The following is an 18,445-nucleotide window of genomic DNA, read 5'->3' on the forward strand; positions in this document are numbered from 1 at the left end:
GAATCAATCCTGATTTAACATTTCAAAGCTTCTCCTTCTGGCACTGCACCTTCTCAGACCCGGGCTGCCATGTTCCACTCCCCTCATGGCCACATTCAAGAACAACTGTTGCCATTCTGCAGAGAATTCCCAATATGACTCACATGTTATCAGTGGGCAGAAAACTCTTTGGGCTTCAGTTCCACCTCTCACCTGTTCCACGTGGAGGGAGGACAGGCATTTGTCACACATCACAGCAGCAGTGATGGATCAAGGCTTTTTTTTTTTTTTTTTTTTTTTTTGATTGAATAAAAGGGTAAGAAAAAACAAACCAGGTCTCATACAAATGTCTTGAAACACCATTAAAGCTTTTTAAACCCAAGGAGACCATCGTGATTCCTGACTTCAGTCTTCTATTCATACTGGTTTTGGCATCATGAAATCAATCAGAGTCTTTAAAGAAATACTAAATCATCATGACTAAACCCCGGGCTCCTGGTCATTTGCACTTACAGCCCCTTGTAGGAAGCTCTCCAGCCTTTTTTTCCCATCCTACGTTGGACAGAGGATGGCTGTGAACCGCACGCCTCCGCACAAACAGTCCTGCCGGTTCCTCAAAAAGTTTAAAATGCCTGTGATAAAAATGATAGAAAGTAATACTGCCTCTCAGACTGTTCAAGAAATGGGAAGTTGGACTTTCAATGTCCCACTGAGAGATGCCAAATAAAAGCTTCCCCATGAGCTCGCACAGAGTAGTAACATTTCTTGGACGAAACTAAACTAAGATTTTTTTTTGACCAAACAAGATAGGTCTGTATGAGAACAGCTCAGGAGGCTTTCAGGGCTCGCAGTGATGCTGGCAGAGCACAGAACGTTAAAGATGAAGTCTTAACTCCCTGAATTAATGCCCTGTGGTAGCCAAATCTTTTTGCAAAGACACATAAGACTTGCTTCTCCTTGTTTCCGAGTTCCCAAGCCATCCTGTAATTCGTCACCTGCACTAGTGCAGACCAATCTGCCGTGGGCAAGGAACAGATCCGGCTCCTGAGCTCCAAGCCACGTGTCCCCGATGGAAACCCAAGTCAGGAATACAAAAACACCTGTGGAAGAAAGACGAGAGAAAAATCAGAAGACACAGATATTCTTCTATTCCCACACAGAAATACCGAGCCAAGCTGTTTACCTCTGGGACTCTGTTTTAAAACAGCTCCCCAGCTCTGTTCCTAGATGGAAAACGTGGAGTGGCTTTGCCCGTGCAAAGCCAATGAGCCTCCTCACAAGAAGGAACAAACCAGTTTCCTGCTAAATCAGACACCTGGAAATCTCACCTGTCACATGCTGTCATGGACCAGCAAGAGGGATCAGCATCCAGGCCCACGTGGACTTGTTCATTCCTGGCTTCTAATGCAGCAGGGACAACAGCACTGAAGGGAAATGATCACGTCTTCATTTAAAGAGAACCCAACTTCTTCATCAAAGCCATCACTGTCCTCGATCAGGACATCCACCATATCCAGGACATCTAATAAGTGAAGAAAAACATCAAAGCAAGAATCCAGACTAACAGGAAAAACAACAGACGTAGAATGCAACACTCCAGGAATACAAGGCATCTTTTTAATTCTTTTTAATAAAAAAAAAATAAAATAAAAAAAGGATGAAAGCCACATTTGTCACACAATACAACGTTAAGTGCAACCCCTAAATTACAGCTGAACCTTCACTCTGCCTTTCAATGCTGCTGTCCAGCACGGAGCAGCTGTGGCTGCTCCTGGATCCCTGGATGTGTCCAAAGCCAGGCTGGACACTGGGGCTTGGAGCAGCCCGGGCTACTGAAAGGTGTCCCTGTTCATGGCAGGGCTGGAACTGGATGAGATTTAAGGAGCCTTGCCGGCCAAACCACTCTGGGATTCCATGACTCTGTCAACAGTCCCAGGCAGAAGGGCTAGATTTCCATTTGAGTTCAAAAACGCGGCTGCAAGAGCATGAAGAGAGATTTCAAATACCGTTCAAGTGGCACAACCACGGCAGAAATTACTTTCAGAGGTAAAGCGGCAACTTGGCAATTCCACTTCGACTTCTGATACCAAGAACACGTGGAGAGCTGAATCCTGGAGGGCCCTTACTTAACAGGACTGCCAGAGTTATCCATCCCCAGTTTGCTGATTAGGGCTAGAAAGTGTATCCCCAAGTCATGGAGTTGGGATGTTGACAGGTTACCACATACCATCAATGTGAGAGACGGGGATGCTGATGTTATCAGAGTCCTGTTTAAACAGAGCCACCTGGAGCGTGCTGGCTGCCTGAACCAGGTCTGCTGCCTTGTCAGTGTAGGGACAGGGGTTGGCCACCAGCTTCAGCAGGATCTGTCAGCAAAGGTGGGGAGAAAGGTAAGTGCACCTGCTGGCTGGCAAGTGCAGGGGAACCACACGGTACTGAGAACGACCACGTGCTGAAAGCTGGGCAGCTTTTATGAGGACAACTTCCATAGCACTTCTGCAGGATTCTGTCTACAGTTCCTGCTCTACAGGCCACACTGATGGAAAAACAAAAACCCACCACAACTTGGCACCTAGATTGCGACCACACACCGAGTACCTGGGCAGACCACAGTGGAGGCAAAGCACTGGGCATTCAACATCCTGAAGAGTAAACAGCAAGTGTCACCTTTCCTTGTCAAGGACCACCATCTACTGAGCTCTGATAATGTCGGCACCTAAAGAGGAGATCAAAGCTACCCACACCTACACCACTCTACCCTTACACCAACAATGCTGTAATAACAGCTGATCTTTTTGGATTTCATTTTCCTACAAATCATTTGGCTGCCCTCCCACTGAACACAAGAAGGATGCCACCTCCGTATAAAGAATCCCAAACAAGGCTTTTCTCAGAATTCATTCGCTGGTCTTTGACAGGTTTCTCAACAATAGCAACAAGACCTCCAGTTTCCACTAACACTATTCTTTGCATTTTTTTATCCAGCTGATTTGAACACCGTTACCTTTTCCAAAAACTGAATCACTGCTTCCTTCTGGTCTTCTTTTGTATTATCCAAGTGCTCCAGCCAAATTGAAAGCTCCTTCCACGTGTACTCAAACGCTCCACTGTCACGTAAAACCTGTCCAGGAAACAAAGGAGGAGGTGTGTAAATAAACCTCAAAACACCTAAAATACAAAACCCCGAGGGATGCAGATCTTTTTCTATAGTTACCTTCATGCTTCCTTCTTTTAGGAACGAAAAGAAGAGCAGGTTGATGAGGAGTCGTATCTGCCGCTCTCCTCACCCTCAGTTCAAGAGGCTCACTAGGGGGACTTCAGCTGCATAGTGGACAATAAAAATCCTACTTCTGTAATTTTTGGAAAGCAGGTTATACTGCTTTCAGAGGGCCGTACAGCTTTCTATCATCACAGGCAGTTAAAAAAAAAAGAAAAAAGCACCTTCAAAATAGCCTGTAGGGGAGTTTTAGAAAACTACCGATGAAACAGAGGAAAATCATTGCTAAATTAAACCTGAATCAGGCTACTTGTACTTAAAGCAATCAGGCAGAGGGATGAACAGTCACATAAATGAGCAGTGGGCTGTGACCACAGCAAGGTCCAGAGAGAAGTGCAAGTTGCTGGGGGTGGTGAGGAAGACCAACAAGTCCCACACCCTAGAGACAGGCTTTGACGTGCCTAGAAACTTCCCCCCGCTTTCCTGCTCTCCAAATTCAGGCCCTGACTGCGAGCACCCAAACTCGGTGACCCCGAGCTCCAGCTCTACAAGCAAGAAAGGAGGAGGGAGAAGAGGAAGGAATCCGAGTGACACCAGGGTTCAACTCCCTCCCCCTAAGGCCCAGCAAGAGAGGAAACCTTGCCCAGCTTGCCGACCCTGGCACCTACGTTGGACGACTGCAATTACACAGGATGAATCTGTGCCTTTGCTCCTCTCCACACATCAAATACAAGGAAGCCATCACAACTCATTTGTTCTACAGTTACTCCGTGTACAACACCAGCAGATCTAAAAACAACTGCTGCTCACATCAATCTGACAGGGTAATTCTTTTAAAGCAAGAAAACATGAAGGAAAAAGGATTCATTATAATATAAGCGACTATTTTTGGCAGGGTCTGGAAACAGAAATGCACCTGCAGCTCTCACAAAACCAGGCAGGAACAGAATGTGAAATCCAAAAACGAGCCTTCAGTTACATGGCACTGTGCAGAAAAGTAAGTCCTTACCATCTATTCTTAGCAGCCTTTCTGCTGACGGAACTGCCCCAACTTCCCTGTTCCTGCTTTCCCTTCAGAGAAAATGCAAAGGACTGAAGTGGAAAGTGGACACAGGAACAAGTCAAGCAGTCCATGTTCCCACCTGGCAAAAGAATCCAAAACCATCAGAAAAACGGCACATTTTGAGCAGCTTTCGGTTGAGACATTCATTGCTGGGAGACCAAGTGAACCTGCCTTTAATCCCTTGCAAGGATCAAGGGCCACTAAACCCTAATTCAGTCACTGTAACTGGATTTTTTTTCTTGGCAGGACAGTCTGGTTGCATTTATTCCTTATTCCTAAGGGTAAATCTCTACCCCTACTTAGGTAACTAAAGGATGTCCTCTTTGAATAAGGTGCTAAAAACAGCAGCCTCTGGTGTCTGGTGGACTTCGAGCTGACCAGCTTTTTCTCAAAAGTCAAATAACTAATTTAAATATGCAGAGGGGGATGCTAATTTTCAAGACAAAAAGTACTCCTTGCATCAAAGCTGGGATCAGACAATAACAGAGAGGACTACTCTGCAGGGCCAGAGGAAACCGGAGAAGACTTATGAAAGGCTAGAGTGCTGAAGTACAGATTAAAGAAACGCTGATAAAAAGTAAAAATCCAAAGCAATATCTTCTTGATCAATGTCAAGACCTTTGCAGGCACCAACTGCACTGATTTATTACAGTATCAGAATTCATTCAGCCTCGGGGGGGTGCGTAAACACGACAGACATTTTCTTTGCTCTTTCATCAACTGCTGCAGTGAAGTCCGTTCACAGCATTGATTTCTGTCAAATATTTCGTTACTAGCCGGTTATCTGACAGCAAATTTCAACAAGAGTCACAGGAAAGGAGACTGGTGACCACACAATCCTGCAGCAAAGGTAACTGCTTCAAGAAAAAATCGTACAATCCTGAAATTTCAGGCCAGTGGGATAGAGTGAATATCCTGATATTTCAATTCAAAAGCTTACCTTAACGGTCTCGGGCTCCGGGGCTTGGAGGGGGGGTCGGTTCGGAAGGGCCGCCTCCGGAGGAGGGGATCCCGGGGGGAGTCAGGGGCCCGGGGAGGGGGGCGAGGCGGAGGGAGAGGAAAAAGAGGAAGATGAGGAGCAGGAAGAAGGGGGAGAGGGTTTGAGAGGAGGGGAAGCCCAAATCCGTGCTGTGTGCGGAGCTCCGACAGCACGCTGCAGCCCGCAGCTCAGTGTGAGCACGGGGCAGAGGAGGCGATTTCTGGGCATTCAATCACCCTGAGGCGGGCCCGGCACCGCCCCTGCAGCACCGTCCCCAGCACAGCTCGGTACCGCTCCGGGATCACCCGGCCCCGCCCCCGGTGCCGCCCGGGACCACTGGGGACCGCCCCTAAAGCACCGCCCCGGCCCCGCCCGGTCCCGTCCCCGGGACCTCCGTGCCCCGCCTCGCCAAGCCCCGGCTCCGCCCCGAGCCTGCCCGGGCTGCGCCGGGACCATCGCTGGCGGCCCCGCCCCTCTTCCCCGGGCCGAAGCGGGCTGAAGGAGATGTCCGCACGATTGGAAACGCCGCCGAAAATCGCACCCGTGGGATCGGTGTCGGCGTCGTGCGCAGGCATCCCACTAGAGCGAGCGGGCTCCTTGCTGTGCCACCCTCCTTTTGCAGCCAGAGTTAGAAGGTCGGGGAGCGACACCCGAGCCGCCATCTTGGGAGAGGCAGGCGCGCAGTACCGCGCTCTGCCCACAGGGTGGCGCTCGGGAGACAGGCAAGGGATGGAATCAAGGAGTGTCCCAATCCTTGAGGAAATCCCCCTGAATGAACGCCCCAAAAACCCCGACCAGAACTGAGAAACCTCCTGCATCTGTATGAGTGCAAAGGGTGTGCAAGGAGTGTGCAAATAGTGTGCATTAGCAATCGATCGGCAGGCATTGGCAATCGACCGCCGATCTAATCGATCGGCAGGCATTGGCAATCGATCGCCGAGCTAATCGATCGGCAGGCACGATCAATCGATCGCCGATATAAATCGATCGGCAGGCATTGGCAATCGATCGCCGATATAATCGATCGGCAGGCATTAGCAATCGATCGCCGATCTAATCGATCGGCAGGCATTAGCAATCGATCGCCGATCGAATCGATCGGCAGGCGCGATCAATCGATCGCCGATCTAATCGATCGGCAGGCATTAGCAATCGATCGCCGATCGAATCGATCGGCAGGCGCGATCAATCGATCGCCGATCTAATCGATCGGCAGGCATTAGCAATCGATCGCCGATCGAATCGATCGGCAGGCGCGATCAATCGATCGCCGATCTAATCGATCGGCAGGCATTAGCAATCGATCGCCGATCTAATCGATCGGCAGGCGCGATCAATCGATCGCCGATCTAATCGATCGGCAGGCATTAGCAATCGATCGCCGATCTAATCGATCGGCAGGCGCGATCAATCGATCGCCGATCTAATCGATCGGCAGGCATTAGCAATCGATCGCCGATCTAATCGATCGGCAGGCGCGATCAATCGATCGCCGATCTAATCGATCGGCAGGCATTAGCAATCGATCGCCGATATAACCGATCGGCAGGCGCGATCAATCGATCGCCGATCTAATCGATCGGCAGGCATTAGCAATCGATCGCCGATATAATCGATCGGCAGGCGCGATCAATCGATCGCCGATCGAATCCATAGGCACGCATTAGCTATCGATCGCCGATCTGATTTTTCCCGCCATTTTTCATGGATTTTTTCCCCCATTTCTTACTGATTTTTCCCCAATTTTTCATGCATTTTTTCCCGCAATTTTCGTGGATTTTTTCCCATATTTTCCCCATTTCTCACTGATTTTTTTCCCACATTTCTCAATGATTTGTTTCCCCAATTTATCAAAGATTTTTTTTCCCCATTTCACCATGATGTTTCCCCCATTTCTCACTGATTTTTTCCCCCATTTCTCACTGATTTTTTTCCCCCCATTTTTCCATGGATATTTCCCGATTTTCCCCCCCATTGCTCACTGATTTTTGCCCCCATTTCTCTCTGAATTTTCCCCCCATTTTCCATGCATTTTTCCCCCATTTATCACTGATATTTGCCCCCATTTCTCTCTGAATTTTTCCTTCCATTTTTCATGCATTTTTCCGCCCATTAATCACTGATTTTCTCCCCATATATCACTGATTTTTTTCCCCATTTCTCAATTATTTTTTCCCCCACTTTTCCCCGTTTCTCACTGATTTATTCCCCCACTTTTCATGGATTTTTTTTCCCCCATTTCTCACTGTTTTTTTTCCCCATTTTTCAAAGATTCCCCCCCCCATTTTTCACTGATTTTTCTCCATTTCTCACTGTTTTTCCCACCATTTTTCATGTGGTTTTTTTCCATTTCTCACTGATGTTTTACCCCATTCTTATTACCATTCTCATAGCTCTATTTTATATTTATACATATTCTTATATTTGCATTATTTCTGTTATACACTAGATTTTTCATAGATATTTGCTACTTATATTTCATTATATTTTACATGTATACCAATCTATTTCTAGTCTTTATATTTTATTTTTATATTAGCTATAAAAACCGTGCCTCTACCCAAATAAAAAGCATTTAAACATTCCTTTTAGACTATATTTAGCTATTTTTTATGGTTCTGTTTTTCATGCATTCTACACCCACCCCTCCCTCTCAATGTTCTGGCACCCAGCATGACCCCCCCCCCCCCCCCCCCCATGCCCGACTCACCTGCTCCTCCAGCGCAGCCCGGCTCCCTTTCCCAGGGACCTTGGGGTGCCCCAAACCACGTCGGAGCCCCCAGTCTCCACACCCTCCCCCTCCGTAGGGAACGGGAATGGGATGGGGAGCACACAGGACAAGAAAGGAACACAAAAGACACACTGGACAGAGAGAAGAAAAGGGCTGGAAGCTGGATATGAGGATGAAAGTGGAGCAGCAACAAACCTCAGGACTCTTGACTAGAGAGTGTGGCTGCTGAACGTCTCAAAAAAAACCCCCAGCTCCAACACAACGTGCTGTGCTCACGGCTCGGCCTGGGACTCGTCAGTGAACATCTCTCTCTTGCCAGGGCCATAAAGCCCCCGAGAAAACACGAGGTGAGGTTGATGTGCTCCGGCTTTGCTCCTGCTCATCCCTAACCCCCAGCCCCTGCTGCCAGTGAGCACCCTGATCTCTGAACCTCTTCTCAGCTTGTTTGTACGCTTCCAAATTCCTTCCTCTTTCTTCAAGCTTCATCTGTTTCCTGGCATTGGGAGAATGACAAGTGTTTAGCACAGCGCAATGAATACAACAGTCTCATTTTCAGAAGACACAACTGAACGAGAACCGACAGCAGCACTGCTTCGAGACAATCTGGGCACACGTTTCCCTTCCAGCAATCTGAGTGTTCTTTTGTGTCACGCCTGAAATTCTGAAAATGGTTTTTTGAGAAAAATTATCCATAACTAGAAAACAATCAAACCAAATAAATAGAACCCCTAGGATATAATAACAGCCCATATACTACAACACTCCAATTCTAATATTAATAGGAAAACAGAAATTAGCTACACAGCATTACCTCAAACAAACACTACATACTGGCAAGAATCAAAGCCACCACAAAATAATTCAAAAACTACCCTATGCCTTATGCTACAGGCTAGAACGCCATCGGCAAACCTTATCAAGGTATCCTTTAAAAACAACGCCCCACCAAAAACAAAAACAACACAAAACGCCATTCAAGAACTCCCTTATCAACACCTGAATGAAAAAACATGGCATTAGATAAATAGACCATAGCCCTTATCATACACCATCTACAAACAAAATAAAGCTATACCATACATCCTCGAAAACCACCTTCAAAGCACGACATTAGAAAAAAAAACTTTCCAGAATTAAAAGCTGTATCTAACAAAAGCCGTCTGATAAAATTAACAACCAAGCCCCCACCATCAGAGCTGCCCCTACTAAACTCCCCATCGTACATATGAAAAATCAGTTTTAAAAACCTACTTCAATTCATTCTGCCTCAAATACAAAACCATCCAGAAAGTTACCTTCACTCAAAAACAAAAGCGCACGTAGTAAATAACATTAAAAAATAAATCAGCACACTACACACCACAAGCATAAAATATTGAATTAAAACCAAAAATACCCCTATTCATTAAAGAGCCCAGCCGCAAGCTATATTTAACTATAACTTCGTGCAAACGTACACATATCATTAAAATAGATTTCTTTCAGAATACAACTGATGATCTAAAATAGTAAAATGTCCGAGAACGATATTATAATAGGATATCCTCGATCATCCTCCCGCAAATTCTCTCCACTCTATTGTCCGACACACACCAGAAAAAAAATCCAGTTTTTACTTTTTTCAGCTAACTTCTCATTTATTAGCTGAGAGGAATGTTGAATTTGTCTTTACAAATGAGCTGTGGATCAGCCTGTAGATAAGGCTAGCACTGAGAGATAAAAGAAACAATGGGATGGATTCCACTGATTGATGAATGGAAAGAGATAGTTGCCTTGACAAACAAACTGCGGGGCTGCTGATAAATGAAATTGGATATCGAAAGATGAAAGAAGCAACGGGGGGAAACTATGAATTCTATAAGAATTAAAAATTAAAAGGGAGGGTTATACATTAGAGGGGAATTTCAGGTATCAGGCGTTCCGGGAAGTCTGTGCCTCTCAAGTACCTCAGCCAATGGGAAAAGAGAGAGGGAAATGCGGCCGGGAAAATAGGATAAAAAGGAGGCTGCGTCCTCCAAAAATTTGAGAGATCCCAGGGGAATGTCCCATGGCCTCTCCCTTTATTCGAATAAAGCAAAAAGGACTCCTCTGTTTCCTTTTTGGACATAAACCGCTGGTGTTTGTGGATTAATTTTCCTGACATTTAGCAACATATTGTTAAAAAAAAAAAAAAAAAAAAAAAAAAAAAAAAAAAAAAAGTGATCCAGAAGAGGGCAACATTGACAGCCATTCCAAGACAGGATGAACAAATGCTTTCACGTTGACAGAGGATGCTGCGATGTTCTGAGAACAGAAGATAGAATAAAATAAAGGAAGGTGATGTTACAAGACAGAAAAGGGTAAAATAAAAGGAGTACCTGAGACTGGGGGGCGGGGGGGAAGAAAATGGGGAAATATTAATTGCTACACACTAGGTACAAATGCTTTTTACAAGTAATTTATGAGAAGCAAGCTAAAAGCGTCTTACTGCTGCTAGTGATATCATGCTCCAAGCTCTGCTAATAATTCCTATTTCTAGCAATAGTTAAATTGAACTCACTACATTCCAACTATTTTTCTGCTTGTTTAGATGGCAGATCCGTTTGGAACACACCTTACGATAGCAAATTCTATGCCCAGGTAGGGACCTCTCAGTTCTTCCATAAAACATTTTCTTCTGCATTATGGCAAGCCTTTGTTTTAGCTTGACAGCTTTCTTGAAACTTCAATTTACGCATGTATCCAAAGACATTTGCAATTCCAGAAATTGGTAGGCACATCATATGGAAAGTAAATAACATTCTCGAGAGGGAGTTGCTTTGTTACTGAGGGGATGAAAAGCAAGGCTAGAGCTAGTAGAACTACCCAAGAAATTGGACTTAACGCAGCTTTTACAAGGCTCAAAGTAGCCATACCGAGATGTTTGAGCTAAAAGCCCCAGTTACCAGACTTACAGGCCTAATAGTTATCACCACACCACATTCCCTGGTTGCAGTATTTTTAACAGCAGTGCAGAACGCTACTGAAAATTATTTTTAGGTTGAATTGTTCTCTCCCCTCACTGCCTGTGTAGCTGTTAGAGGCTTCCAGGAGGCTGGGGAAGCAGACTGCTGGTTTCACTTCCAGACACGTCACTTCCATGGTCTGCTGGAGGGCACTTTGAAGCCCGTGGCCTTTTCTTGCTCTATTGTATCTGACAACTTTCCTCCCCCACGTCTGTTTTTTAGCGGGCAGCATTTTTGGAGGGCCAGTCAAAGACCTCAGGCTCCGAGAGAATTCGTCTGCTTTGCTCTGTTTACGTGTGCAACAGATGGGAGCAGCAACTAAGTCAAGTAGTAACTTCTGAGCTGCCCAGTTATCAGTAAACCAAAATATTCTTTTGTGACTCTCGCCAGACGAACATATCATCCTATCCGAGTCACACACTGCCCCTCTGGCATTTTCCAGTCAGACAAAGAATTCCTGGCCCCTTCCTTGCATGAACCTCAGCTCTCCACCTTGTTCCAGAAAGAGTTCTAGATCCAAGGCCCAGTGAGCCAGCTACCCTTTGCTGCCCTGAGCAGTATGGAAACAGCCAAGCCCCAGCCCTGCAGCCCTGCCTAACTCGCCTTTGCCTCCCAAACCTGAACCTTTTCCTTGGCTGTGGCATCCTCACTCATGCAATCCTGAAGACAAAAATCTGATTTGGCAGGTGAGGCCGTTTCTAACGCAAAAGCTTCACCAAGGTTTCTCTTCCAACTTCAGCCTTAAACAGTCCTGTCCTCCTCAGACAGCCCCCACCTCCAGCCTTTAGCTGTAAATACTTACTGTTTTATAGCTAATGCTTGCCACCCCTCAAAATTAAGTCTTTTGATATGCATTTACATCCCTCCCTAACCATGTCCTCATCACCCTTCCCAAACTCAGCCTCATCTCCAGGCCTAGAACCTCTCCCTAGGTGAGGGACTGTCCTCGGGTAGGAGTGCTGACAGACCTGTGCATGAGCCCAGCTGCAGAGCCCGTGCTAATCCCAGCCCAGCTCTAGCCTTTAAACCCACTGGGGCTTTGGTACTGGAGGCCCAGTTACAGTAACCCCTGTGGCCGTTCCGCTTCCAGGCCATCTGTGAGTTGTGATCCCCCACCCTACACCACTTTGGTGAGAAATGCATTCCTTTCTTACAAGAAAGTTTTCATTTTATGTCTAAATTCAAGCATTCAGAGAAAACGTGTAGCAATTCTATCAAGACAGACATGACAGGCACCAACATTAGTCTTTCATTACACACTTTTCATGCCTTCTCTCCACAGATTTCTTTGAGGCAACTCTGACTCCTTTTCTCACAGGCAGCTCCACACAGCCCCGACTCCTCCTCTCCTCTGTACGACTGGCTAAACCCCAGCCTGTCCCTTCCCCAGCCACCTGAGCCTGTCTGTCCCACACACAGCATCCTCTCACCTTGTCCATCCCTTGCACGGCCACGTGTCCCTTCCTCCTCGCAGCACAGCCAGCAGGCTCCAGCCCACACTGCAGCAGGCTCTGCACCTCCAGCTGGAGCTGTGCTTAGTGAAACTGGCAGCCAGCTGACCCACGCTTTTATAACAACCAGCCTCACTGGGCAGGCAAGGCTGTTTCCACTCCTTGCTAATCAGTACAGCTGTAACTCGTTGGCAACTAGTGCCTTCTGCGCTATCCTTACAAACTATTCTCCTACAGAAATGGACCGGAATTCCGCGGGGATTTTCCGGGGATTCCGGGGGGATTTTCTCGGGAATTCCGGGGGGATTTTGTCGGGGATTCCGGGGGGATTTTCTGGGGGATTCCGGGGGGATTTTATCGGGGATTCCTGGGGGATATTCCCGGGGATCCCGGGGGGATTTTATCGGGGATTCTGGGCATATTTTCTCGCGGATTCCGGGGGGATTTTCTCAGGGATTCCGGGGAGATTTTATCGGGGATTCCGGGGGGATTTTTCCCGGGAAATCCGGGGGGATTTTCCCCGCGATTCCAGGGGGATTTTCCAGGGGATTCCGGGCATATTTTCTCGGGGATTCCTGGGGGATTTTCCAAGGGATTCCATGGGGATTATCCAGGGGATTCCAGGGGGATTTTATCGGGGATACCTGGGGGATTTTCCAGGGGATTCCTGGGGGATTTTCCCGGGGATTCCGGGGGGATTTTCACGGGGATTCCGGGGGGATTTTCACTGGGATTCCGGGGCGATTTTCTCAGGGAATTCCGGGGGATTTTCTCGGGAATTCCGGGAGGATTTTCAGGAGTATTCCGGGGGGATTTTCCCGAGTATTCCGGGGGGATTTTTTCGGGGAGTCCGGGGGGATTTTCCCGGGGATTCCGAGGGGATATTCCCGGGGAATTCCGGGGGGATTTTCCAGGGGTTTCAGCGAGGAATTTCCCGGGGAATTCCCGGTGGATTTTCCCGGGGATTCCGGGTGGATTTTCTCGGGGATTCCGGGGGGATTTTCCCGAGTATTCCGGGGGGAATTTTTCGGGGAGTCCGGAGGGATTTTCCCGGGGTATCCGGGGTGATTTTACGAGGAATTCCGGGGGGATTTTCCCGAGTGTTCCGTGGGGATTTCCTCGGGGATTACGGGATGATTTTCTCGGGCAATTCCGGGGGATGTTCTCGGGTATTCCGGGGCCATTATCTCGGTGATTCCGGGGAGATGTTCTCGGGGATTCCGAGATTATTTTCCCGGGGAATTCATGGGGATTTTCCCGGGGATTCCGGGGGGATATTCTCGGGGATTCCGGGGGGATTTTCCCGAGTATTTCGGGGGGGTTTTCTCGGGGATTCCGTGGGGATTTCCCCGGGGATTCCGGGGGGATTTTCCCGAGTATTCCGGGAGGATTTTGTCGGGGATTCCGGGGGATTTTCTCGTGGATTCCGGGACGATTTTCCCGAGGAATTCCGGGGGGATTTTCTCGGGGATTCCGGGGGGATTTTCTCGGGGATTCCCGGGGGATTTTCCCGGGGAATTCCGGGGGGATTTTCCCGGGGATTCCGGGGGGATTTTCCCGGGGATTCCGGGGGGATTTTCCGGGGATTCCGGGGGAATTTTCCAGGGGATTCGGGGCCGATTTTCGCGGGGATTCTGGGGGGATTTTCCCTGGGATTGCGGGGGGATTTTCCCTGGTAATTCCAGGGGATTTTCCCGGGGATCTCGGGGTGAGTATCCCGGGGATTCGGGGGGCATTTTCCGGGGATTCCGGGGGGATTTTGTCGGGGATTCCGGGGGGATTTTCCAGGGGATTCGGGGGGATTTTCCAGGGGATTCCGGGCATATTTTCCCGAGTATTACGGGCGAATTTTCTCGGGGATTCCGGGGAGATTTTCTTGGGGATTCCGGGGGGGCTTTCACGGGGATTTCTGGGGGATTTTCGCCTGGATTCCGGGGGGATTTTCTCGCGGATTCCGGGGGGATTTTCCCGGGGATTCCGGGAGGAATTTCTCGGGGAGTCCGGGGGGATTTTCCAGGGGAACTCCGGGGGATTTTCTCGGGGATTCCGGGGGGATTTTCCATCGGACTCCGGGTTGATTTTCCCGGGGACTCCGGGGGATTTTCTCGGGGATTTCTGGAGGATTTTCCCGGGGATTCCGGGCGGATATTCTCGTGGATTCCGGGAGGATTTTCCCGGGGAATTCCGAGGGATTTTCAGGGGATTCAGGGGGGATTTTCCAGGGGATTCCGGGGGGATTTTCTCGGGGATTCCGGGGAGATTTTCTCGCGTATTCCCGGGGCATTTTCCTGGAGATTCCAGGGGGATTTTATCGGCTATTCCGGGGGGATTATCCAGGGGATTCCGGGGGGATTATCCAGGGGATTCCGGGGGGTTTTTCCAGGGGATTCCGGGCATATTTTCCCGAGTATTACGGGCGAATTTTCTCGGGGATTCCGGGGAGATTTTCTTGGGGATTCCGGGGGGGCTTTCACAGGGATTTCTGGGGGATTTTCGCGTGGATTCCGGGGGGATTTTCCCGGGGATTCCGGCGGAAATTTCTCGGGCAGTCCGGGGGGATTTTCTAGGGGAATTCCGGGGGATTTTCGCGTGGATTCTGGGGGGATTTTCCATCGGACTCCGGGTTGATTTTCCCGGGGACTCCGGGGGATTTTCTCGGGGATTCTGGAGGATTTCCCGGGATTCCGGGCGGATTTTCTCGTGGATTCCGGGACGATTATCCCGAGGAATTCCGGGGGGATTTTCTCGGGGATTCCTAGGGGATTTTCCAGGGGATTCCGGGGTGATTATCCCGGGGATTTTCCTGGGGGATTTTCCCGGGGATTCCGGGGGATTTTCTCGGGGATTCCGGGGGGATATTGCAGAGTATTCCGGGGGGATTTTCCGGGGAATCTGGGGGGATTTTCTCGGGGATTCCGGGGGGATTTTCTCGGGGATTCTAGGGGATTTTCCAGGGGATTCCGGGGTGATTATCCCGGGGATTTTCCTGGGGGATTTTCCCGGGGATTCCGGGTTGATTTTCCCGGGGAATTCCGAGGGATTTTCTCGGGGATTCCGGGGAGATGATCCCGGGGATTTCGGGGAGATTTTCTGGGGGATTCCTGGGGGATTTTCTCGGGGATTCCGGGGGGATTTTCCCGGGGATTCCCGGGGATTTTCTCTCGGATTTTTTTCCCCCAATTTTTCAAGCATTTTTTCCCGCAATTTTCGTGGATTTTTCCCAAATTTTCCCCATTTCTCACTGATTTTTTTCCCCATTTCTCAATGATTTTTGCCCCAATTTATCAAAGATTTTTTTCCCCCATTTCTCACTGATGTTTTTCCCCATTTTCCCCCCATTTCTCACTGATTTTTATCCCCCATTTTTCAATGATTTTTCCCCATTTCTCTCTGATTTTTTTCCCCATTTCACCATGATGTTTCCCCCATTTCTCACTGATTTTTCCGTTGATTTTTCATGGATTTTTCCACCCATTTTTCGTGGATTTTTCCCCCATTTTTCCCCATTTCTCATTGATTTTTTTTCCCCCATTTATCACTCCTTTTTCCCCATGTTTTCCCCCATTTCTCACTGATTTTTTCCGCCATTTTTCATGGATGTTTCCCCCAATTTTCATGGATATTTCCTGATTTTCCCCCCCATTTCTCACTGATATTTGCCCCCATTTCTCTCTGAATTATTCCCCCCATTTTTCATGCATTTTCCCGCCCGTTGATCACTGATTTTTTTCCCCATTTCTCACCGACTTTTCCCCCCATTTCTCACTGATTTTTATCCCCCACTTCTGACTGATTTTTCCCAATTTTTCGTTGATCTTTTTCCCCATTCCTCACCGATTTTCCCCCCATTTCTCTCTGATTTTTCCATCATTTTTCATGGCTTTTCCCCCCATTTCTCACTGATTTTACCCCATTTCTCACTGATTTTATTAATGTTTGTATTTCTATTTCTAATTATGTTTATATTTATATTTATTATTATTGTTTTGCATGTTTATGTTTATGTTTATGTTTATATCTATGCAGGTTAACGTTTGTGCATGTTTATGTCTATGTTTATATTTATGCATATTTATTTTTATGCCGGCGAACGCGGGCAGGCGTTTTATGTAGATGCCTATCCGCCGGGGTCCTAGAGAGGCCGCCATCTTGAGCGTGTCGGGACTCTCAAAATGGCGGCTCGGGCGGCACCCCGGCTGACCTTCCCAAAATGGCGGCAGAAAGGGCGGGAAAAAATCAGGACCCGGTGTGTAGGCATAAGATGCCTGATTACATCGCCGACGCCGATCCGCTCGCCGCCAATTTTCCCGGATGTGTCAGAGCGTGCCGACAGCGGCCGCGCGGTCCCCGGTGCCGCGGGCGTGAGGGCGCCGGCGAACGCGGGCAGGCGTTTTACGTAGACGCCTATCCGCCGGGGTCCTAGAGAGGCCGCCATATTGAGTGTGTCGGGACTCTCAAAATGGCGGCTCGGGCGGCACCCCGGCTGACCTTCCCAAAATGGCGGCAGAAAGGGCGGGAAAAAATCAGGACCCCGGTGTGTAGGCATAAGATGCCTGATTACATCGCCGACGCCGATCCGCTCGCCGCCAATTTTCCCGGATGTTTCAGAGCGTGCCGACAACGGCCGCGGTCCGCGGTGCCGCGGGCGTGAGGGCGCCGGCGGGCGCGGGCAGGCGTTTTACGTAGACGCCTATCCGCCGGGGTCCTAGAGAGGCCGCCATCTTGAGCGTGTCGGGACTCTCAAAATGGCGGCTCGGGCGGCACCCCGGCTGACCTGCCAAAAATGGCGGCAGAAAGGGCGGGAAAAAATCAGGACCCCGGTGTGTAGGCATAAGATGCCTGATTACATCGCCGACGCCGATCCGCTCGCCGACATTTTCCCGGACGTGTCAGAGTGTGCCGACAACGGCCGCGCGGTCCGCGCTGCCGCGGGCGTGAGGGCGCCGGCGAGCGCGGACAGGCGTTTTATGTAGACGCCTATCCGCCGGGGTCCTAGAGAGGCCGCCATCTTGAGTGCTGCCGCAGGGCTGGGTCCCGGCCCGCGGGCCCTTCCGCCATCCTGAGAGGGGCACGGTGCAGTACCCGCCCGTGCCCACACGGCGGCAGCACTGCCGCCCAACTCAGCCCGGCACTGCCGCCCTGTCAGGGACAGCCAGAGAAGGGAGAGAGTTCCAAGTACCAGAGTCCCCACCCGTCATAAAATCCTCTCAATGAACGCCCCAAAAAAACCCCGACCCAAACTAAAAATGCCCTGCCTCTGACCAAATGAAAAAAAAAAACCCTTTTATATATAGAAATCATCTATTTTTTAATATTTAATTTCTAGTCATAATCTAGACATATTTCATATATTCAATTTAATTGCTATTCTATTTATCATATATACAATATTATTTTATTATTCATTATATACATAGATTTATATTACTAATGGTATTTCTATTTTATGTATATCCATCTATATTTGTAGGTTCATAGTTTTTAATATTATTCTTTAAAAAGCTCTGCCTCTAACCAAATAGAAACAAAAAACTCGATTATTTTAAATTATATTTGAATATATTTTTCTATTTAGTTTTCATATTTATATCTGTAGATTTATATGTCTATATTGTGTATTCTATATTTATATACTATTTAACGTATTTTTTACTAGTATATTAATATACTATATGCTATTTACATTCTATTATAACATACTATTTAATATAACATATTAAAATCGATAAATTATTTATATTACATACTACATACATGTATTTTATATTTATATTTATTTCTATATATTTATACTTACATATATATATGCATATATAGTTATAATAATTTTATGTCAGTATCTATTTTTGCATATTTGTATATTTTTGCCTATATTATTTATATTATTTATTAAAAACCCTCCTCTAACCAAATGAAAAACAATAAAAAATTCCTTTTAAAGTCTAAATATTTATATATTTCTATTTTCATAACAAAATATAATGTAATGTAATATATTTATATATTGGTTTCTTATATTTGCTTCTATATTTTTATTCTTT

General features: G+C 47.6%; 1 protein-coding gene across 1 annotated transcript; it reads right to left on the reverse strand.

The window, feature by feature from the left end:
• Window positions 1-249: 249 nt before the first annotated feature.
• Window positions 250-3,336, reverse strand: LOC148217699 (nucleolar pre-ribosomal-associated protein 1-like). Its single transcript, XM_088158511.1, has 4 exons — window positions 2,984-3,336; window positions 2,207-2,345; window positions 1,308-1,501; window positions 250-1,079 (listed from the first exon to the last, which is right to left on the reverse strand). Exons 1-3 carry the CDS (start codon window positions 3,197-3,199, stop codon window positions 1,368-1,370), a joined length of 489 nt encoding a protein of 162 aa, XP_088014637.1. The 5' UTR covers window positions 3,200-3,336; the 3' UTR covers window positions 250-1,079; window positions 1,308-1,367.
• Window positions 3,337-18,445: the final 15,109 nt, after the last annotated feature.

This window comes from Sturnus vulgaris, unplaced genomic scaffold (assembly GCF_052056855.1).
Source record: "Sturnus vulgaris isolate bStuVul1 unplaced genomic scaffold, bStuVul1.hap1 Scaffold_455, whole genome shotgun sequence".
In the NCBI taxonomy this organism is placed as follows: Eukaryota; Metazoa; Chordata; class Aves; order Passeriformes; family Sturnidae; genus Sturnus; species Sturnus vulgaris.

Bases quoted from the DNA above. Each gene is read 5' to 3' on its own strand.
- LOC148217699 (XM_088158511.1), bottom strand. From the start codon at position 3,199: ATGAAGGTAACTATAGAAAAAGATCTGCATCCCTCGGGGTTTTGTATT. The intron at 2,346-2,983 runs GTAACGGTGTTC...CTTTGCTGACAG, and splicing joins TGATTCAGTTTTTGGAAAAG to ATCCTGCTGAAGCTGGTGGC. The intron at 1,502-2,206 runs GTATGTGGTAAC...TTCACTTATTAG, and splicing joins CCCCGTCTCTCACATTGATG to ATGTCCTGGATATGGTGGAT.